The sequence below is a fragment of the Bufo bufo genome, chromosome 5, assembly GCF_905171765.1.
Source record: "Bufo bufo chromosome 5, aBufBuf1.1, whole genome shotgun sequence".
Taxonomy (NCBI): Eukaryota; Metazoa; Chordata; class Amphibia; order Anura; family Bufonidae; genus Bufo; species Bufo bufo.
This window is the reverse complement of record NC_053393.1, coordinates 27117788-27141229: the sequence shown is the minus strand read 5'-3', so window position 1 is coordinate 27141229 and position 23442 is coordinate 27117788. Positions and strand designations below refer to the sequence as shown.

General features: G+C 43.7%; 1 protein-coding gene across 2 annotated transcripts in view; it reads right to left on the bottom strand.

Moving 5' to 3' along the window:
• Window positions 1–23442, bottom strand: part of COL22A1 (collagen type XXII alpha 1 chain) — a 316179-nt gene that overhangs the window by 172200 nt on the left and 120537 nt on the right. For both annotated transcript variants that reach the window (XM_040433114.1, XM_040433115.1), the window contains exons 14-20: window positions 22090–22143; window positions 21903–21947; window positions 5089–5142; window positions 4881–4934; window positions 3355–3399; window positions 2915–2944; window positions 991–1044 (exon numbers count right to left, since the gene is read on the bottom strand). In XM_040433114.1, the coding sequence (XP_040289048.1) occupies window positions 991–1044; window positions 2915–2944; window positions 3355–3399; window positions 4881–4934; window positions 5089–5142; window positions 21903–21947; window positions 22090–22143 (336 nt within the window). The remainder of the gene's footprint in view (window positions 1–990; window positions 1045–2914; window positions 2945–3354; window positions 3400–4880; window positions 4935–5088; window positions 5143–21902; window positions 21948–22089; window positions 22144–23442) is intronic.

The window sequence follows — 23442 nt, the reverse complement described above, 5'->3', positions numbered from 1 at the left end:
GCATAATAATGGTAGAGGTCTTAAGGTAGAGATACTGTCACGACGGACGTGCACTCAGTATAAAAGGTAACACACCAACCAGGCTCTGGACGAGAGACAGGGGAAGGGTCACCTCCTAGTTAATCCCTGACCTCTTTCCCTGCACTGCTCAGCCCACAGACAGACCTTGAAGGTAGGTGTGCTGTGTCCTCCAGCCTGGACTGACAAAACCCTGAACTCCCTGAGATGGTGAAGTGGGGAGATAGGAGCAGCCTGCTCGCACAGAACCTGGAAGGGATAGATGACACAAACAACCAAACAAGAAATTACACTTATCTTCTGAGAGCAGGAACTGACAGCCAACCTTCCCTCCAAACTTCCCAAACCAAAATGATCAGTATAATCTGCTCAGAGCACTTAGCTGGAGGCCATTTAAACTAATGACTCCACCCAGTGCACCTGATGAGAGGCAGATCCAGCACGGCACCAAAACAAATACTAAACTCGTGCTGCTATCCTGGCCGACCTCCGCACATCGTCAGAGTGGGGCATGACAGATACATCTTACATAGCTATTAGCTCACTGCTATTCCTCCTGACTCTCCCCCGATATCCATGCATGCATTGCTTAGTGTTTTTTTTTTAATAAAAAAAAAAAGCTGGTCATCTCATCCCACACATCTCAGAATTTATCAAGATAAGAGGAAAGGTAAGGAAGAACATTTCTTTGTAACGGCTATTGATTCTACTACAGAGCACCACCATTATACCGGGATGCCCACCATAAACATAGTGGAGTTGTTACATCCGGGACATTTACTGTGTGGCATACCACTAGGATATGCCGTCAATGAATTATCGGTGTGGGTCTCTGCTCCTATCTCCAGAGCAGGGCTCCAAAGTGAACGGAGAGCATATCATTCATGCGCAGTTTGCTCTCCATTCAATGTTATTTTATGTTTTTTTTTTTTTTTTTTGTATTGTTCCTATTATCGCTGAGGAGAGACTTACTGGTGGTCCAGGTGGCCCAGCAAGACCGTGGGGGCCACGTGGTCCGGGCATTCCCTGTAAAAAGAAGAAGAAACATTGATTGGATATTCATAATTCATATTCATGTATTGAATAATGTCACATTAAAAAGCTTAAAGGGCATGTCCTCTTTAAAAGGATCATCAGATGATAGACTGATAAGAGCATGGTACTGCTGGGACCAGCTTCAATCTATTTGTGAATTTGACAACATGAGTTGAATTTGATTGCAGCACCACCACAGGGGAAGCAAAGCATTACACCGTTTCCAATTAAATGAATAGGCCATCCATGTAATGTATGCACAGGTCCTCCAAAGCAAGAGACACTGTTCGTAGCTGCTCTGCCTGAAGAGTCCTGGATGGGGACCCCACTCTATTCATTTAGAAGTGAACAATAGGGTCTTGAATAGACGGTTTCTTTTGAAAAGACTAGCAGTGAAATTATACAATTTTGAGGTGCAGAGGAACCAATGATAGGCTGAGTAAGATACGTACCTTGCACCTCGATTCACAGGGTGAGTGTCCCTGTGAATTTTTTATTTTTTGAAAAACTATAAATATGTGGTATTGTTGTAATTTTACCAGCTTGCAGAATGAAGGCAACAGAACAGTTTTAACATATAGGGAGTTTTTTTTTCAATTCTGCTCAATTTAGATTTTTTTTTCTGTTAACCACAACATCGTATGCAATATTAAATGGTGCCATTAGAAAGTCCAACTTGTCCTGCAATAATAACAAGCCCTCGTATGGCTATGTGAAAGGAAAAATAAAAAGTTATGACTCCTGGAATGCCGGGAGTAAAAAACGTTAATGAACAAAATGGAAAATCGTTGCATCAGAAAAGGGTTAGGCTACTTTCACACTTGCGTTCAGAACGTATCCGTCTGCATAACTGTTTTTTTCAGATCTGATTTTTCACTTCGTGAAAACTCAGATCCGACAGTATATTCTAACACAGAGGCATTCCCATGGTGATGGGGACGCTTCAAGTTAGAATATACTAAAAGAACTGTGTACATGACTGCCCCCTGCTGCCTGGCAGCACCCGATCTCTTACAGGGGGCTGTGATCCTCACAATTAACCCCTCAGGTGCCGCACCTGAGGGGTTAATTGTGCGTATCATAGCCCCCTGTAAGAGATCAGGTGCTGCCAGGCAGGAGGGGGCAGACCCCCCTCCCTCCCCTGTATTTAACTCATTGGTGGCCAGTGCGGCCCCCCCTCCCTCCCCTGTATTTAACTCATTGGTGGCCAGTGCGTCCCCCCTCCCTCCCTTCCCAGTATTATATTCATTGGTGGCCAGTGCGGCTTCCCCTCTCCCACCCCCTAATTAAAATGACCGACCCCCCATCATTGGTGGCAGCGGAGAGTTCTGATCGGAGTCCCAGTTTAATCGCTGGGGCTCCGATCGGTTACCATGGCAGCCAAGACGCTATTGCAGTCCTGGTTGCCATGGTTACTTAGCAATTTTAGAAGCATTATTCTTACCTGCGATGTCTGTGACCGGCCGGGCGCTCCTCCTACTGGTAAGTGAAAGGTCTGTGCTAAAAGCAATGCGCCGCACAGACCTGTCACGCAAGCTGCGTTCGGGTGTCCGCCTGCTGAGCGGAACGGAGGCCAAACGGAGCCAAACTGAGGCATTCTGAGCGGATCCGCATCCACTCAGAATGCATTGGGGCTGTACGGATCCGTTCGGGGCCGCTTGTGAGAGCCTTCAAACGGAACTCACAAGCGGAACCCCGAACGCAAGTGTGAAAGTAGCCTTAAAAATATCTGCAGCATTGCTAAATTGTTAATATTTGTTTAGCTAAGTCCACCTGAAGAAAACATAAATAAATAAATAAATAAATATTAAAAAATGTAAGAAAAACATACTAATAATAAAGTATATAACAGATATCTCACCTGTTCTCCCTTAAGTCCCTCCATCTGTACCTGCAATGCAACAAGCAGCAATTTTACATAAATCAATTTCTCATTTATTAAAAATAATTAATAATGCTAGGACCCTTTAAAATATACCTTTTATTATTTATCATTAAAATATGCCCCATGTTGGTGGCTGATAACATACAGAAGTGCAGACCTAAGGCCGGCTACTTAATACTTCACATATAGCACCACTATACTATACATATACTATATGTGAAGTATTAAGTAGCCGGCCTTAGGTCTGCACTTCTGTATGTTATCAGCCACCAACATGGGGCATATTTTAATGATAAATAATAAAAGGTATATTTTAAAGGGTCCTAGTTCGAATAGAGTGAATACAATAAATAAGAGGACTTATTATTATCTCAAAACATTGCTAAAAAAGTGTTAATAAGTAATAATGCCCTTACAACACTTCCGGGTAATCCTGGTGGTCCTCCTTCACCCTTTTCACCCTACCAAAAAAAAGAAAAAAAAGAATTAATATTGCATGTTTATCATTACATCCAATTAAAGAGTATTTGCCTCTAAAATAAAATAAATAAATAAAGTTGAAAAAAGTTAAATATTAATAAAATTTCCTAAATTCCTGAGTTACAATATTGCCTTATGATACATCCCACCACCCCGATATATAAATTTACCATTCAACAGTCTTAAAAAATATATATATAGCACTATATTTTTTCACTTATAGTTAGACCCAACAGCAGCTTCCGAAAACTAATATCCGGCGATCACGTGATCAGTCAGTGACCACCAGGACCAATGGAGAAAGTGATGTTATGCACGTGACAACAGAGAACAAAGAAACTGTGAAAACTACCTCTGCCTTCTCTCCAGGGTCCCCTGTGACTGCTGGGCCCCCAACAGTCTGCTGTCTAAGGCTGGTTTCACACGGACGTTGCGGGAAAATGTGCGGGTGCGTTGCGGGAACACATTGTAATGCGTTTTGCACTCGCGTGAGAAAAATCGCACATGTTTGGTACCCAAACCCGAACTTCTTCACAGAAGTTCGGGCTTGGGATCGGTGTTCTGTAGATTGTATTATTTTCCCTTATAACATGGTTATAAGGGAAAATAATAGCATTCTGAATACAGAATGTTTAGTACAATAGGGCTGGAGGGGTTAAAAAATATATAAAATTATTTAACTCACCTTAATCCACTTGCTCGCGCAGCCCGGCATCTCTTCTGTCTCCTTCTTTGCTGATTGTACGAACAGGACCTGTGGTGACGTCACCCCGGTCATCACATGGTCCATCACATGATCCATCACCATGGTAAAAGATCATGTGATGACCGGAGTGACATCACCACAGGTCCTGTTCCTGCACACAGCTAAGATGAAGACAGAAGGAGATGCCGGCTTCGCGATCAAGTGGATTAAGGTGAGTTAAATAATTTTTTCTTTTTTTTAACCCCTCCAGCCCTATTGTACTAAGCATTCTGTATTCAGAATGCGATTATTTTCCCTTATAACCATGTTATATGGGGAAATAATAATGATCGGGTCTCCATCCCAATGGTCTCCTAGCAACCGTGCGTGAAAATCGCACCGCATCCGCACTTGCTTGCGGATGCTTGCGATTTTCACGCAACCCTATTCACTTCTATGGGGCCTGCGTTGCGTGAAAAACGCAGAATATAGAGCATGCTGCGATTTTCACGCAACGCAAAAGTGATGCGTTAAAATCACCGCTCATGTGAACAGCCCCATAGAAATGAATGGGTCAGGATTCAGTGCGGGTGCAATGCGTTCAACTCACGCATCGCATCCGCGCGGAATACTCGCCCGTGTGAAAGGGGCCTAACAATTTGACCAGCTGGCTTAGAAAAACACTAACTATATATACCAAAAATTACATTATCCATTCGATAGAGACAGGAAAATGTCTTTGAGTAGAAGTGGCACCGCCATGGGGTCCAAACTCACCCTTTCTCCTTTCAGCCCTTTCAGACCTGGTAATCCAATGCTGCCTTTTACTCCCTGTAATAGAGAAAATAATCAAAGGTGAGTGATCTCCATTGGTTCATATATTTATTATTGGAAAATGATTAAATTACCATAAACAATTATCTAAAATTATAATACAATACTTATTGAAGACATTCATTTATTAGCGAAGGGTACCATCACTCACCTCCTTTCCTTCTAGACCCGGCTTTCCAGGAAATCCGTCAATACCTCTGTCACCCTAGAAAATAGAAACAGGATGAGCATTGATGGATACAATCATACAACTTGAAGCTGCTGGACCCCAACGCAAAATATGTAACACCCCCCAATATGTGCCGTTAAGAATAGTGGTGACTTTTTTCCCCTGCTCAGCCACCAGAGCCCAAATGCAACTGCTGCCTCTTCACCTATGGATACACATATGAAATATAAAGGGTGTCTGTAATCAGAGCCTTGTTACATGAGGATATTTTGCAAATGTTTTTTTTTAAGTTGAACTAGTGGGTGACCAATAAGTGCCCCTTCTACCAATAAAAGGACTGTAAACTAGCTTACCACATTGGCCCCTCCTCTCTAAGGAAACCCTCATAGCCACTCAGTACATCTGGAAGTGATCATATGACACATTCCCCGCAGCCCAGCCTCGTTATAAGAAGTCGGGGGGGGGGGGGGGGGAACCATCTCTTTGTGCCCCTAAGTGGATCCTATTCCATCCAGTTTTATCAGGACATGGGTCAGATGTCCTCATCTGAAGATAGCAAGCCCTGATGATACATCAAATAGTTACCAGCCTACGATGCCAGATCACCAGGGCTGCGCATTTCCAGTTACATGAAATTGAATTATGCCTCATGGAATTGGATTTGCATGTTGTTTATATATTTTCTGAATATATAATGAATGAGTTCTGGGCACACTATAAAAATATTCAATCAACTTCATTATTAATTAAGCCTCCAGGATGCTGGAAAGGCTTTGTGCTTCCGAGCGGACGCGTTCTTCTACAAGCGCCAAAAAACAGACATGGCTGAAGGGCATAAATCTGAAACCACTTGTATGACCCTGCAAAATAATGGACAAGGGTTGATAGCAATATGAGTTTGGGGGTATGAGAGAAAGGTAGTAGCAGAGAACTGAGAACCAACCTCAGGTCGGAAGACCTTAGACTAATAGAGAAGGAGTACAGATCCAATATCTATTGCATGATACAAATACAGCACAGGAAGTGTCACCTCCACATACAGTGCCAGCCACAGTGTAACCCCTGTGAGATTGAGAAACAGCTCTCATTGTTTGAACACTGTTTGTGTGTGTATTAAGTTAAATGATCAGGACTGATAGTCTGCTGTTTGGCCACAAGATGGCGCTGTTTCTTAAACACAGCTAATAGACTGCAGATATTTGAATATTCAAAGGAGGTGGGGTTTGAGAGCTTGCTAGAATAAGCACCAGCCATCTTAGAAGCTAGCTGGACTAAGGAGCTGTGTGTGAGCAGAGGATCTGATGGATCCAGGAGTGAGAGGACCCCTCAGTGACCACAGGTGCAGCTGAGTGAAGCTGATCATTGTCCAAGACTCAGATCCTGTCCAGGGGAAGGAGGATTGTTTCCAGGAAGGCTGATAAGAGCTGAGGAACAAAGGAACCTCATGTTTTCTGGAGAGACTGGTTGTTCGGCTCAGAGTTATCAGCGGATAAAGAGCTGACCCCGGTCGGTAAGATCGTGCACGCACCTCACTGCAGTGTTGGCGCCTAGAGACTGAGACCAGGCCTGTAGTTAGTTGGCACATGCAGTGCCAGCCACAGCGTAACCTCCACATACGGTGCCAGCCACAGTGTAACCCCCACATGCAGTGCCAGCCACAGTGTAACCTCCACATACAGTGACAGCCACACTGTAAACTTCACATACAGTGCCAGCCACAGCGTAACCTCCACATATAGTACCAGCCACAGCGTAACCTTCACATACAGTGCCAGCCATGTGTAACCTCCACATATAGTGCCAGCCACAGCATAACCTCCACATACAGTGCCAGTCACAGCGTAACATTCACATACAGTGCCAGCCATGTGTAACTTCCACATACAGTACCAGCCACTGTGTAACCTTCACATACAGTGCCAGCCACTGCGTAACCTCCACATACAGTGACAGTCACACTGTAAAACTCACATACAGTACCAGCCACAGCGCAACCTTCACATACAGTGCCAGCCATGTGTAACTTCCACATACAGTACCAGCCACTGTGTAACCATTACATACAGTGCCAGCCATGTGTAACCTTCACATACAGTGCCAGCCACAGCGTATACTCCACTTACAGTGCCAGCCACACTGTTCTATCCCAATACTATCAACAAAATCCAGCCACAATGCCCTTAGTGCCAGGTATAGCCCCCCCCCCCCCCCCACACACCCCATTGCCTGCTGTCAGTGGTTGCATTAAAAGTTGTGTATCCAGAAAAGAGTTAAATGCCGACTGAATTCTTTCTGCCAGGTGAAGTCACACAAAGTGACAAATACAATATGTCGCGGATGTCAAGGCTCCATTCTCAATGTATCAAAGGCAAAATCTAATTCCCGACCCCAGCGATGTGTGATAGCGCAATTAAAGGAAATACATTTCTCCTTCCAGCCCGTCCATCTTTCTTGCACTCTTCCTTCGAGGTGTCTTCCAGATCGTCAGAATAGTGATTGAAGCTCGGAGTCGCTTTCCGACATCTGAATTAGCGCCACCCTGGAACGGCTGTGGTAGCCATTTCTTCTGTTACTTCTAGAATGAGTTTGTAGCAATTTACTGAACGGATCAGCGTCCTCGTAAGATCAGGACGCCAGAAGTTAATGGATTATTGATATTTCATAAGGACGCTGTAATTCTATTATTGTATTTGAAATAAAGGAAACGACAAGAGCGGGCAATGAACTTATGTGAATCACTGTATGCACCCAGCTCATCATGAGAGTAATTACACTGTGCAGATGTAGCAGAGCTGAATTTCTCATTGAAAAGTGTCTGTTAACTCAATGAGTCAGGATATTGTGGTAGTTTTTTCCGGCCTCAAGGACTGAACTCTTACCTGATAGTGGAGCATATAAACCTTCACTATCATTGATGATCAGGTTGTTTTCTATCATGCTCTTCACTTATTAGGCATTGTATGGCGGTATTATTTAGGCACTGTATGGCGGTATTGTGTGGGCATTGTATTGCAGTGTTACTTTAAAGAGGTTTTCCGGTAGTTGATTATTGATCACCTATCCTCAGCACAGGTTATCAATTTCTGACATCCAGCACAGCCACTGATCAGCTTTTTGAAGGGGCAGGCAGCATCCTCACAGCATACCAAGAATAGCGCCATACATTGCCTAGTGGCTGTGCTTGGTATTGCAGACCAAGCCCATTCACTTGAATAGGACTGAGCTGCCCACAGGCCATGCCACCGATGAACGTGATGTCACCAGAAGAGGACACTACACTTACCTGGGAGCCATGGCCTCTTCAAGGTGCTAATTGGCGGGGATGCTGGGAGTCAGACCCCAATTGATCAGATATTGATGAGCTATCCTGACGGTAGGTCACTCTTGGGAGACTCCTTTAACATTAAATGGCTGGTATAAACATTCTGGTAAAAAAGCGCATATGTGTCGTTAGCTCCACCACATCTGTAGGGCACCAATTTTAAAGGGACCCCATCACCACAACTTTCAGAATAATATCTCTGCAATTAAACTGGGCCAGGTAATGACCCCTCAGGGTATTTTTTATTATAGTCACTTATATAGCACTGACATATTCTGCAGCGCTTTGCAGACATCATCATCACCCGCTGTCACCAGTGGAGCTCTCAATCTAGGTTCCCTATCAGTCTGTCTTTGGAGTGTGGGAGGAAACTGAAGTACCTTGAGGAAAGCCACACAAACACGGGAGAGAACATTCAAGCTCCATGCAGATGTTGCACATGGTCGGATTCAAACCTAGGCACAAGTGCTAACCACTGTCCTGCCCCACCACAACCACCCGGCTGACTCTAAGGGCTTATTCAGTCGAACACAAGGGCTCCGTGCCCATGCTGTGGACCTCAAATAGTGGTCTGCAATGCACGGTCAACGGACCAGGGCCACTCAGTAGTGCGGTGCGGACCCACTGACTTGAATGAGTTTGCGATCTGCAAGATACAGCAAAAGATAGGACGTCCTATTTTTGGCTGTATCTTGCAGATCGCAGACCCATTCAAGTCAATGGGTCCACATCCGCATCATGGCCGTTGCCCGTATATTGCGGAACCGCCACTTGCAGTCTGCAATATGTGCACAGAGCCCTTAAAGTTGTGTGAATGGGGCCTAAGGAAGCCTTATAGGCCCTCATAGTGGGAATGTCTTAGAGGGGTGACAGGTCTCATCAACTCTAGACACGAAGGTGGGTGCACTTCTCCTTGGTCTCGGCACTGTGAGACATTATTTAGTGGGAATAATGGTATTGAAATTTGGTGACAATACAGTATTCTATAGAATAGAACTGAAAAGAATTTTTTACAACTTGGCAAAATCCCTTGGGGAAATCTTTAAGTACGGTACCATATATGTTTCTGTATTTCTATGGTAGTAGAGTGACTCGGCCCTCACTGATTCTCCTCATTCTCCTCTGGTTCTGCATAAGAGGAGGCATCGGTAATGACCAGGATGTGGCTACATGCTGACGGAAAAAGTATTAACACCAACCCAGGAGAGGCACATGGCGGACAAGATAATTCTGGCTTTTCCATGAACTATCTATTCTCAGAAGGTCCATCCATATTTAGCTCTGGAAAATGAAGGCCGCGACAGTTACGACTTTTCCTAAGAACCGCAGCTATTATTGTCTACAGTGCAGCCGCTCGTTACATTTATGGAGGACAAGATACAAAGTAACTAATTTCGTCAACTGCAAAGTCCCATAGAGCCCAGGGATGTACTGACCGTGTCATATGGATTGTTGGTTGCACTGATGTTGGGCAAGTTGCTCTATAAATTATTCAGTAGATTAAAGCGTAGCTGAGTTTTCAAAAAAGTTTGTACAATGGCTGTGCTTCTTTGTACAATCATAACTGTGAAGAAACAAGTGTTTTGGGGCTCCCCTAAAGTCTTTTTAAGCTATATTATTTCAGCTGCACAGCTAGATGCATTTCACTCAGAATCAAGAGGTAGATCCCTTCTTTGGAATCTGCCCGCACTCTACTGCTGTGACGTCCTTTCCCTTACTTCTCTCTATGTCTGTTTTCAGCTCTGGAGCTTACAGAACAGATAAGGAGAGATAAATCACACTTACAGACCCATTGGGAGTCTCCTATAATATTTAAAGTTGTGTAGAAGCAGATGTTTTATCAGTCTCAGATACTTAGCTAGCTCTGACACGCCGTCAATTAATCTCAGCTGTCTTCTGCCTCTGTTACCAGGGACGGATCTTGCCTGATAACATGACTTTACAGCTTTTTTTCAGGTGGATGCAGGTATATTTTTTAAAAGAAGTAATTTAGAAATTTGCTATTTACACCATGACATCACGCTGGCCAGCCTGGTGACATCATACATCACCACACACACAAGAGTTTGCGAGGGATCTTCAATCAAGATGGCCGTGACGGCCTCTTCGCACTCAAATAGATGAGGTGAGTATGATTTTTTTTATTACTGCCATTTCAGGGGTTTTCCAGGCTTTTATGTTGATACAAAAGAAAGAATGGGTCCAGGCATAAGAGTGCCCATTCTTTCTTTTGTTACAATTTTTCCTTGGTGACCGGGGCGCGACATCTGTTTGGTGCACCTTGCCATCTTGAACCAGGGGCAGAGACATCCTATACCCCCTTTTAATGTTGATAACCTATCGTCAGGATAGGTCATAAATATCAGATCAGCGGGGGTCCTACACTCAGCACCCCTGCCGATCCGCTGTATGAAGAGAAGTGGGCACTACCATTCTTACATCTAACTATTGTCTCCAACGGCTAGCAAAGAATTTCATCTGTGTATTTAATTCCAGGTCCTCTGATACTGTGCCTTAATAATATTCTTATGTAACTGGTATTACATATAACATGCCTGGTTGTCCAGCAGGTGGAAGTGTATCTGGCAGAGAGTACCTTTAGATAGAATGGAAGTTAAAATTCCATTCTTCCCCTGTTGGGCAGAAGTGAGCTAGTCTTGTTTCCTACCAAGCGAGGGGTTGGATGAAGCTATAGTTGGGTTGAGAGTGGAGAAGTTGAGAAGTGGAGTTAAGAATTGGAGCAATAGAGTGAAGTAGCATGGTGTGGTGAGGGAGCGGTTCTCCTCACTGCTGTAGGAGCTTTGGGAAAGTAGCTCATAGAGCAGCACACTCCTGATATATAAAAGGACTTGATACCTCTGAGAGGCAAAACGGAGCCCAAGACCACTACTCAGCGAATCGGATCACAGGATACCTCACTCAAGAAACAGTAACTGAAGCTGAAGGTCTGAAGCTATAGATTAGCACCGCAGAGAGGGAAAGCAAAGTATTCAAGTTCACCTGCCAGTTTGCCCATAGCCTGCTGTAGCCAAGAGAAAGATCAAGTATTGTTTGGATGACACAAGTTCATGGCAAGTTTATTCAAGTAAAAACCATTAAACTTCACCAAGTCTGTACTCTACTTACTCCAACAACTACAACTACTTTGTTTCTACCGACCCTAACTCCGGGGACCAACAGCATCCAGGTAGGAGCAGCGTGACACAAACAATTAGGGCCACAACATACCACTTGCCATTCTTGCTCTGGGGGGCAGCCCATCGCAAAGGCATGCGCAGTGCACACTTGCGGCGAGCAGGAAGAAAGAAAGGAGACTGTGTCATCTATACAAATGTGTTGCCTGTCATTGTAATCCTGCCTGTGATGATAATGACTTCTGAGAATTGATCTCTACAGAACAGGAAGGGCCAAACTATTGCGAGGCTCAGTATTCAAATTGAAAACTGCAGAATTGTAGGATTTATTTTAAATGTACATATATTTAATAAGAAATTCAATTCACAATTCGACATCTGAATGGCCCAAGGTATTTGACAGTAGTTTTTCTAAATCAGACATGGACTCTTTTTCTGTCTGATACAGAGCTCTATATCTCTTGCTTCCCTCCACACAGCCATGTTGTGCGGTTTATATTTTCTGTTGGACCTGTGGATTGCTGGTGGTTGGATCTCGGCTGAGTTCCTGGTGCTTTCATAGCCCCTTTGAAGTTAAGTTTTTCCTTTCCCTTTTGTATTTTGTTTGGGTTCTGTGTGTGGCATTTCCCTATTGTTTGTATTAGGCCTGAGGGAGACTCCTGTTCATCCTTCCTTTTGGAGGAACAGGTAGTCTTGTCCCTGCCATTAGTACCAGGGTTCTATAGGGCTAGATAGGACTCTAGGTATTCCTGCGTATGAACACACCTACCTCTGGGGTCTGTTCATACTGGTAGTCAGTCAGGATTTTGGTTAGGGTTTTACTAGGAAGTGTCCATCTTCCTTCCCTAGTTCTCAGGCCTGATTCCCTGTTCCCTCCTTCCCTCCTATGCTCGGTGTGGTGTTTTCCTCCCACACCGAAGCGTGACAACAGACTTCAATCTCTGCTGTATTCATTTGTATGCAGTAAGCTCCCTCTAGTGGTAGCGGCAGGCAGTCAGGATGGCATGATTTAGGGGACTTGTATGTATTAGAAAAACAAAGCACTGCCTCCTATAGAAATGTATTATAGAAGCATGATATTTGGTACGTTATAAATGGTATCCAAGCAATAAGGTTTAATATATATGTGCTTATGTGCTTTTTCTCATAAACGGCCTTACACTGCTCTCAAATCTCAGTACGTCCCAGTAACAGGACACTGGTGATGACCCCCACCCCCATCTGTGACTGCCTTTCACAAGAGGCCCTGCTCTGCGTAATGTCTATACAATTCACTTTCTTCTAGGGAAAATCCAATTTTTTTCCTCTGTTTGAAGTCCATGATATTACGCACAGAAACAATTAGCAGACCCCCTAGAATTGCATTTGATGTTTTGTTGAATGGATTTATTTTTGCCACCCACTACAGCTCTCCCCATCATCTGTGGATTAATCATCCTCCTCTGGGAAAACTTAGGCCAGCCGCTGCAGAGAGAACCTATCTCTTCCGGAAGCCACGGGGCCAGACCTATTGATGATGTCCCATTTATGGTCACTGGGTGTGGGTGAAGATACGGCTGGCTGGCATGTAGATAAAGTCCTGAGAACAGCTGGACAATAGAGGATTGTAAATTGGAACTATGACATGAATAGTAAAAACCGTGTCACTCGATCTGCTTCTGGGAAGTGGCGACCAGGCAGATTTTATCATTCAGAACTCAAGAAAAGCTGGGTGACAACCAGCTGGGAGCTGTAGATGCAGTTTTTTCCGGTTGGCACTCAGCTTTTTCAGAAAATAAGATTGCAAAGCCATATTTAAAAGGGGTCTTCCTACCATAAGAAGTAATGATTTAATGTTGGGATACCAATGGAGGCTTTCACAAATCCTTAGAAAGAAGGATCGAAGTGCTTTTTGCAGGAATTGTCCAGGATTAGAAAAACATGGCTGCATTTTTCCAGAAACAGCGCCACATCTGGCCATAGGTTGTGTCTTGTACTGCTGTGCAGTTCTATTGAATTGGGCCTGGATTCTATAGCTCACATGATCTGTAGACCAAGGTTTCTCAAGCTTTATCTACTTGGGCTCTGTCAGCCCATTTGATGGTGATGCTGGAGGCTCACCAGCAACCAAATATTACTATGCGGTGACCACATTACCTTTGTATCAAAGAATGTACAGTAATAGCAGCACCAATTAATACAGCATCAAATACCACAGTGCAGCACAAAACATCTCCCCAGCTGCGCCAAATAATTATCACAGTGCAGCACAAAATGTCTCCCCAGCTGCGCCAAATAATTATCAGAGTGCAGCACAAAACGTCCCCCCAGCTGCGCCAAATAATTATCACAGAGAAGCACAAAACGTCTCCCCGGCTGCGCCAAATAATTATCAGAGTGAAGCACAAAACGTCTCCCCGGCTGCGCCAAATAATTATCACAGTGAAGCACAAAACATCTCCCCAGCTGCGCCAAATAATTATCACAGTGCAGCACAAAACATCTCCGCAGCTGCGCCAAATAATTATCACAGTGCAGCACAAAATGTCTCCCCGGCTGCGCCAAATAATTATCACAGTGCAGCACAAAATGTCTCCCCAGCTGCGCCAAATAATTATCACAGTGCAGCACAAAATGTCTCCCCGGCTGCGCCAAATAATTATCACAGTGCAGCACAAAACATCTCCCCAGCTGCGCCAAATAATTAACCCCGTGAAGCACAAAATGTCTTCCCTGCTGCGGCAAATAATTATCACAGTGCAGCACAAAATGTCTTCCCAGCTGCGCCAAATAATTATCACAGTGCAGCACAAAATGTCTCCCCAGCTGCGCCAAATAATTATCACAGTGCAGCACAAAACATCTCCCCAGCTGCACCACATAAATACCTCAGCATTCTTCTGATGCGCTGTCCTGCCTCCTGTGGTTCCTTCCTTTTCCTGCCCCCATATGCAAAGATGAGGTGGAAAGGCTCTGCTGACTAGTAATGGTGGCAGAGGGAGCCACCGGCCAGCACTGCCCCACTTCAATACATCCCAGTAGCTGGCCAGCTAAGATTTGTCCTAGGTTGCTAATATAGCTTATATGTTTATACAGCTAAACCTGCCAATAACCTTAATACAGTTCCTATGTCTGTGTGTTAAAGACAAAAACAGAGTTATTTACAGTGACGTCATGTTTGGATGTCATAAAACTGTTATATTTTGTGTTCACAGAAGCAGAAAAGATAATATGCCTTTAAGATTCATTATATAATGTAAGGTAAGCTCAATGATACAGCAGAAACAACAGAAAGCATAGAGTTAAACTGTTGTTGCTGGGCAGGAGTCTTGACCAATCACAGCTAGCCTCACACACAGCAAGAGTTTTGACCAATCACAGGCAGCCTATCACACACTGCCTGTGTTGGAAATCCCCTAGCAGGAGCTTCTAGAATCATTACACCAGAGGAGAGAAGCTGAACAGACATTCACTTCACTAAGAGCTGTGTTGTGTTTTCTGGAAGCAGAGAGGCCAAAATAGGTATTTAAACAGTTATATAATGTTCCTACTGTTAATATAGTGATTAGAACTGTATACTGAACCAGTTATATGTGTGTTTACTTACAGTTCCACCAATTGCAAACTACAAAGTTCACAATTCAAATTCCGTATTGCAATCCAAATTGCATAAAACCCATACCAGATCATACTCAACCAATCTGCAAATAGTTACTGCTAACTGCATACTGCGAATTGCGACCAAATTTAGCAAGCGAACTATTAGTTAGACCTCAGATATACCTCTCAGAGAGATCATAAAGTGCTTAAATAACTTAAAGTGAGAGTACAGATACTGAAGAGGGAAATATATCCACCATTTTACGTTGAATGACAAGACCACCATCTTATGCATACCGCCATTTTGTGATACCTTTTCAACACGTGTTATGTACATAGACTATCTGCTGCTATGAAGAAAAGTTGGAGTTAATAAAGAAGTTATTTGAAGCATTTGGTGTGCTCTTTAAACCTACTGTTTCCATAGAACGGCACTAGAGGAATTACAGAGTAATAGACAATCTGGTTAGACTAAAAAGTCAGAGATATCAGAATTCTTCTAATGCCACAGCACAAAAGGCACTTCATAGTGCTGCGCCTGCCACAATCCCTGCACAGCGCAACTGCCATTTCTGCACGGCTGCAGGGATTTTTCTCAGATGATAAGAGTGACCCACTCCTCACCAGTACGTCTCACACTTTCATAAGCGCTGGCTGTAGACAGATATAGCAATGATTTTGAAAGAAAGAAGGCTTGTTTTTCTAATCCTGGACAACCCCTTTAAGAGACGTGGCTTCTTCCCAGACAGGTGATAACTGGGCAGGGAAACAGATTTTGCTGTTTGGTTCAGGCACTTAGTGGTATTCCTAGAGGTTGGACCCCTTCCCCGACATTGAAGTGCTTATATCACTTAAAAAACATTTTCTCCTGAAGATGACCCCTTAGTATATGCCTGTTGACACCATAATCGAGGTTCGCTTGCGACCCCCCTCTATTAGCCAGAGTGGAGACTTTCTAATAAATGAATGCTGTCGCAACGCACCTCTTCCAAATTCACAGAGTTTTTTGTGTGTGATAGCATCATGGTGTGCATTCTCCCTGGGTCCACCAGGGGGCAGTAGTCATCTACAGATTCTCCCGAACATTTCTGATGCACGTAATAAAACTGGAAATAGGTTATTCAACCAAATTGTCGAACTTCAATAAGAAATAGCAATCATGTTTGTGCCCTCATTGTGCTCTTCTGCTTTAACCCTTTAGACCCCTGAAGTCATGCAAAAGTCATTCGCAGGGGCATTGATGAGGGGCAATCACCTGAAACAGATGTCTGCAGATGAGATGCTGGCTTTTTAAATGTCAATGTCATGTCTCAAGGCCTGTTTAAAGGATCGAACATTGACTGACAGAATAGCTGCCTTACATTTGGTGGCATCTGAGGCCGAGCTTGCTAAGAGCTCATTTGCATCCCTAAATCAATGGAGTAATGTGGACGAGACAGCTGCATACCTGATAGTGAAGCCAAAGTAGACATCAAGGAAACCCTCCATAGGAGAGTTCAAATCAGCCACACTAAAAATCTTCAAACTGCTTTTTAATATCTCCTTTCTATGCTGAAATATGATTACTGAGATTTGCAGGCCTGATGCCCGAGGCTGCACTACTAAAAGAGTCCTATGGTGCTACAGAGAGACATTGTAATTGCCCAGTTTGCAATCAAAACTAGTGTTAAGCGAACTTCTGTTTTAAGTTCGGCGTCTAAAGTTCGGCTTCCGGTTAGCGGAGAATCCCGATATGGATTCCGAATTCCGTTGTGGTCCGTGGTAGCGGAATCAATAATGGCCATTATTGATTCCGCTACCACGGACCACAACGGAATTCGGAATCCATATCGGGATTCTCCGCTAACCGGAAGCCGAACTTTAGACGCCGAACTTAAAACAGAAGTTCGCTCAACACTAATCAAAACCTGTCTGGCCGGGAAAAAAAACATAAAAAGAGGCAGAAAAAAGCTTAAAAAAGTAAAATTTTAAAAAACACTCGGCTTACCGATCGCCAGTCGCTTCCTTTCCAAAACTTCCTGGTTCAAGACGGTCTCTACGCCATGGCCTCTCTCAACACAGGAAATGTAACCACTCACTAGCTGAGGCGGGTCACCACTGTGGCTACTGATTGGTTGAGTGGTCGTGTATCCTGTGTTGATAGGGACCAGGAAGTAATGAGCTGCTAAGACCCAGAAAGTGATGGAACTGGAGTTTTTTTTAGGCCATTCTGCCATTTAAGCCAATTCCTTTAAGCTTTTGAATATTATGGTTAGTGTTGAGCGAATCGAAGTCTACGAAGTGGACTTCGATCCGAATTTCAGGATAGATTTGATTCCTTGCGAAGACGAATTTCCACGTGCTTTGTGGTAGCGAATCGATTTTAGTGTAAAAATCATACTTCCTGCACCTCATCCATTTGCTCACGACGGGCCGACCACCACCATCTTGCTTGAAGATCTCGCACAAAATCCCGTGCACGGTGACATATGATGTCCACATGCCGGCCGCGCAAGATTTCTTGTAAGACCTTCAAGCAAAATTATGGTGGCCGGCCTGTCACCAGCAAATGGATGAGGTCATATTTATTTATTTATTTTCATTCCACACTCTATTATTAATGTCAGATGCTGCGATCCTGTACGAACGCGACATCTGAGGGGTACAATTACGGGCAGCGGTGCAATCGCCGCTCCCTGTCATTGAACCCGCAACTTACAAAGAACTGCGCTTCATGATGAAGTCATTTGTCATGAAGCTAATTTTTCTGTAAAATTCTGCAAACCAGCCGAATCAAATTTTTCAATAATTTGCTCATCTCTAATTATGGTACAGACAGTGAGCCTTTGTCAGTAAAAGCGGTAAGGAGGTGTTCCAGGACCATCAATGTATGATAGGGATCTACTGCCCTGAAATCCACACCGATCAACAGACTGGAGGAGTTTTTTAAAGCGACCCTTTAGTTCATGAGAAAAAGCTCACACTAACTGGGGAATAAACAAAATACTTACCTGGCAACCACCTTTACATGTTTTCATGTATCCGCCAATTCCCAGGCTTCTCTTCTGCCGTCCAAAATGGCCGCACCGCTTCTCACACTGCCTGATCCACGTTGGTAGTCCAAGACACGCCCTTCTTCCCTTTTATTGGCCAGTACTGTTCATATCAACAGTTATAGCCAGTCCAAGACCATGGCCTGACAAGCAGGAAAAGTCTGGGGACTAACGATGCACTGCGTGCACCAAGTGGTCTGAGAAGTGGTGCGGCCATCTTGAAGGACAGAAGAGGAGCCTGGGAAATGGCAGATAAGGAGGTCACCGGGTAAGTATTCTGTCCGTTCTCCAGTTGACGGGGTTGTGCAGCGATTTATATTGATAACCGATCCTCGGGATAGTCATCAATATCTAAAGCAGGGATGGCCAACCTGAGGCTCTCCAGCTGTTGCAAAACTACAACTCCCAGCATGCCCAGACTGCCTACATCTATTATCCTACAGCAGGGCATGGTGGGAGTTGTAGTTTTACAACAGCTGGAGAGCCGCAGGTTGGCCATGCCTGATCTAAAGGGTGGGGGTTGGACCTCCACTAATCAGCTGTTTGAAGAGGAGGTGGAGCTCCATGCAAGCGCCGCTCCACAGGAGACTACACATAGTGTAAAGACCAGGAAGCAGTGCTCGCATGGAGCACCGCCTCCTCATTAATCAGCTGCTTGGCAGGGTTCCCAGGTGTCAGATCCCCGCTGGTCATCAGTATAAATTGCTGCACCACCCTTTAATGTGGTCCAATTTCTTGGACCAGAAGATCATTTTAATATATCTTTCTTGCAATACCCCTCCTAACCACTTGGTGTGCCCTTAAAAGGAAACATAAGTAACATTGGAAACAAAGAAGTGTTACCTGGGCAAATTTTCTCCACCACACTGTAGAAAGCCACCTAGTGGTAGCAATAGGTAAACCGGCCCTTTTTTATATTTTTTGCTTTTTTTAAATAAAAAATAAATGATTCAAATTAGCAGCAGTGTAGTTTAAGACCGGCTACCACTGTGTGACTCATGAATGTAACATGCGTGGTACGGTGTATTGCTTCCACTAAGACCAATCTATCTGTGCACATAATTCCCCCTTTAAGACCTTTCTACCTAAGGTCGCAGGCTAATTTACGATATTGGATAAAATTAAGTCTATAAATCACAAATCATTTACATAAGAATTTGCATCCAGCATGTAAGTGTTCCTCCGCCTGCGTCAATCCATCTCTCTCCCTAATGAATACGTATAAGACAATGGAACTGTATTAAATTGTATTAATGTACCGACGGCGGATAGTTCTATTTGCAGAGAGTTATTTCCCAGGTGTATAGGACACTGCGGGGGCCCTGCGCTTCCAGCTCTCCATTTATGTTCCTCCTGAAGATAATGGTCTATCCTTAGTCCTATTATAATGGATGGAGGTGTTCACGTACTTTAGGCCGTTTCCGCTCGTATTGTTTAATGAGAAATGAAAATGTTCCGGCAAAATCTGTAGCCGCGCTGTAATGCATCTAAAGACTAATCAAATTGACTGCTCAGCAGCATATTTCAGCAGGCCGTAATAGTCTCCCTGCAGATCCATAATCATTTATCGGGGAGTAAAGATTGTGCCTGGGTGTAATTAGGTCTGGGGAAACGAGGGTCTCAGAACGACGCCAGAGGATATGGATGGCGGCTGATAAGTGGCCGCGCTTGATTCAAAGTGATCCGTCTGCTTTATAAAAGGGCCGAGGGGGAAACTGAAACGCGTTTATGAGAGTCCAAACATTGGCCAGCATCCTTCAGCGGACGCATTACATCTGTCACACGGTGTGACGGACCCGGCGAGCGTTGCAAGATGTGAGATACTCGTGGTTGGCTTATTTTAAACCAGTATTTTTCACCAGGAACCGACGCGTTTTAGACTTCGACAAGTTGACCAAATTGATTTGTGCCTAAAAGAAGGCGTAAGTTAAAGAGGTTGTCCAGGTAGGTGTGTCCCATTAATACAGACACCCACCTGTCTGTAGTCCAAGCACCATTGTTGCATTTCGGGCCACTTCCAGGCTGGATCGGAAGTGGACGCGTCCCGTCACCACTGCGGCCGGTAAGTAGCCTCAGCAGTCACATGTGCTTGAACGGCATTGTCACTGGCAGTAAATCGCTGTTCAAGCACGTGTGACTGCTGAGGACAGTGATTGATGGACCAGAAGAAGCCAGGGATGGGCCAGTGGCGCTGAAAAAAGGTGGAACTGCAGGTAAGTGGGATTTTCTTTTTTTCAATGGGGCACAACTTCCGATTACTGGGGTTGTTGACTCCTAAAACGGACAACTCCTATAAACCAGAATTCTGGCGCAGCGTAAATATGGGCCAGGGAGTGTATGGAGGAAAGAGCCATAACGGAAGCTTCTGAAAAAACTAATAAATAAAAATTCAACTTTAAAGCCAAGTGGATTTAAAGGAAATGTGTCACCAAGAATGTTATCAGCCAGTTAAAACCAGATAGTGACACATCTCCTTTTTTTCTAATATTTTTTTTATTTTCTGATTGTATATTTTTTTTAATTTTTTTTTTCTGAACATAATTATGGGGGCGGCCATCTTGCCTGAGCTGTTCTTAACAGCATTTACACAGCACTAAAAAAAATTGCTTTACAGCAGTCCCACGGGCCATAGACACAATGGTCTGGAGGGGACCTCATTGACTTTTATGGAAGCGTTTTCTAATCATGCAGAGGAAAGACTAGATAAGCTCTGACAATCACCTATTGTGAATGGCAGATCCTGTCTTATCTTTACACAGAGGTGGTATCATTACAGGCAGGATTGGAATGACAGATAAGCAGATAACTGCATACAAGTGATCTGTACAGACCAAGCAATGGCGCCAATTATTAGGCTTAGTGGCCAGTGCAAAAACTGCAGGACTTTTCTTTTTAGTGTAAATATAAAAAGTAACATGGAAAATTAAAAATAACATCACCAAAAAATTTTAAAAAATATGTTAAACATATGTTAAAAAAAAGTGATTTAAACAGCAGGTCATTTTCTGATGACACATTCCCTTTAACTGATAAATAGTTCAGACCATGAGAAGTTGTGGTCGCCATTATTTCCAAACCAATATCGATGACATACATTCTGTGGAGAGGAAGGTGTCAGTAGGGGTACCTTAGGGGTATGGGACGACTCTACAAGTCTATGTTCACAAGACAGAATTTTCAAGTGGATTTCCATGGGAAAACCATGTGTATTCTGCCTCTCATTGATATCGATGGGAATCAGAGCCATGGGGTGGCCACACAAGGTCTGAACTGGCCTACTCTACAGTATGTGCCATGTTAAACCGCAGATCCAAGGGTAAGCCTTGGACTTCTGTCATGAATTCTATGGCAAATGCCCAATGGATTTTTCCAATCTGTCGGGTGAACATTGCCCTTGGCTTCCGATCACCAAATGTAGTTCAGTCTTACCAAGTATGGGGGGTGGCCTCAGCCTACTATAATAATCTCCTAATGGGGCAGGGGGGGAACAAGTGCCCAGTTTGGCCTGTGGCGACCTGGACATGATATGGCAGGATCCCTCTTCATCACGTGTAGTCCTGTCTACAATCCAAGTTACTCTGCCTGTCCAATACTTTCATACAACTTTAACATTTTCATTGAAATTGCAGGAATTTTTTGAATTTCCTTAAAAAAAATTTTTAACCAAAAATATTTCAATCATTAGAAAGTGAATTTTGGAATTAGAAGACATTTTGAGCCTATGATTACCATTTCTCCACGGCTTCCCTTTTCACCTCGTTCTCCTTGTAATCCCTAAAATAAAATAAAGATAATAAAAAACCTGAAAAAGAAATAAAGTAAAATCCCAAAAGGACATACCAGAAGGTCTAGACAGGAAAAAAAAAATCAAAGCAGTGGTGTCTATGGTATCGGGTCACTATGGCTTGTCACTTACTGGGGAACCCACTGGTCCAAGGGCTCCAGGTGGTCCTCTGGGTCCTTCTGGTCCCTATAGATAAAAAATTAACATAAGTACTGTATGCTGGCATTATATCGGCACTGTATGATATATTGTTATACCATTCATTGAGCACTGTGTGATGGTATTATTTCAGCACTGTGTGGCAATATTTTTTGAGTAATCTCTGAGTGTATTATTCGGACACTCATCATTTTAGCACTGTATAGTGGGATTATTTTGACTCTGTTTTCACTACTAGAGTACTCAAATAATAGTAATTGAGAACGGTATTATTTGGTCACGGTACAGTATGGTGATATTATTTGAGCACTGTATATTGGTATTATTTGGGGACTGTATGGCAACATTATTTTAGTATTGCATGCCACATTATCCAGTGCTGAAATAATACTAATTGAGCACAGTATGATAGCATTATTATGGTGACATTATTTGAGCACTGCACAGTGGTGTTGTTTTTGCAGTGTACAGTGAACATTCCACTTTGTGGCATTCGATTCGCTCGACACTAGTGGCCACTCATGGGCAATTTACTCCCCATTCATGAGATAGGAATTGGTCCCAGAAGGTGGGACCCGCACCTATCGGAGATTCGTGGCATTTCTTATCAATTTGCCAAAAAATTTCCAGGAATAATAACCCTTTAAATACTGTATGATGTATTATACAATGCCCTGTATGATGGTATTAAGCCATATGCAGGGGTGCACCTAGCATTTCTCCTGCCTGAGGCGAAAACTGAAACGCCCCCCCCCCCATGCCAATTTCTTAACCTAAGCACTCATTGCCCATGGCCCCCCTCTTGCCCCTACCTGGTGCTGCCTGAGGCCTCACCTGGCCTCATTGGTGGTGCACCCCAGACCATATGTGGTAATATTTTTGGCACTGTATAACTTTATATTTTTGGATCACCATTAGGACCCTTGCAGACGAGCGTGTCCGGATAAGGTCCGGATGCGTTGCGGCAAACCCGCGCGAGTAGGTACCCAATTGCAGTCTGTTTTGACTGCTATTGCGTTCCGTTGTTCAGTTTTTATCGTGCGGGTGCAATGTGTTTTGAACGCGCGTGATAAAAAACTGAATGTGGTACCCAGACCCGAACTTCTTCACAGAAGTTCATGTTTGGGTCCAAGGTTGTGTAGATTGTATTATTTCCCCTTATAACATGGTTATAAGGGAAAATAATAGCAGTCTGAATACAGAATGCATAGTACAATGGGGCTGGAGGGGTTAAAAAAAAAATATATATATTTAACTCACCTTAATCCACTTGTTCGTGCAGTCGGCGTCTCTTCTGTCTTCTTCTTTGAGGAATAGGACCTTTGA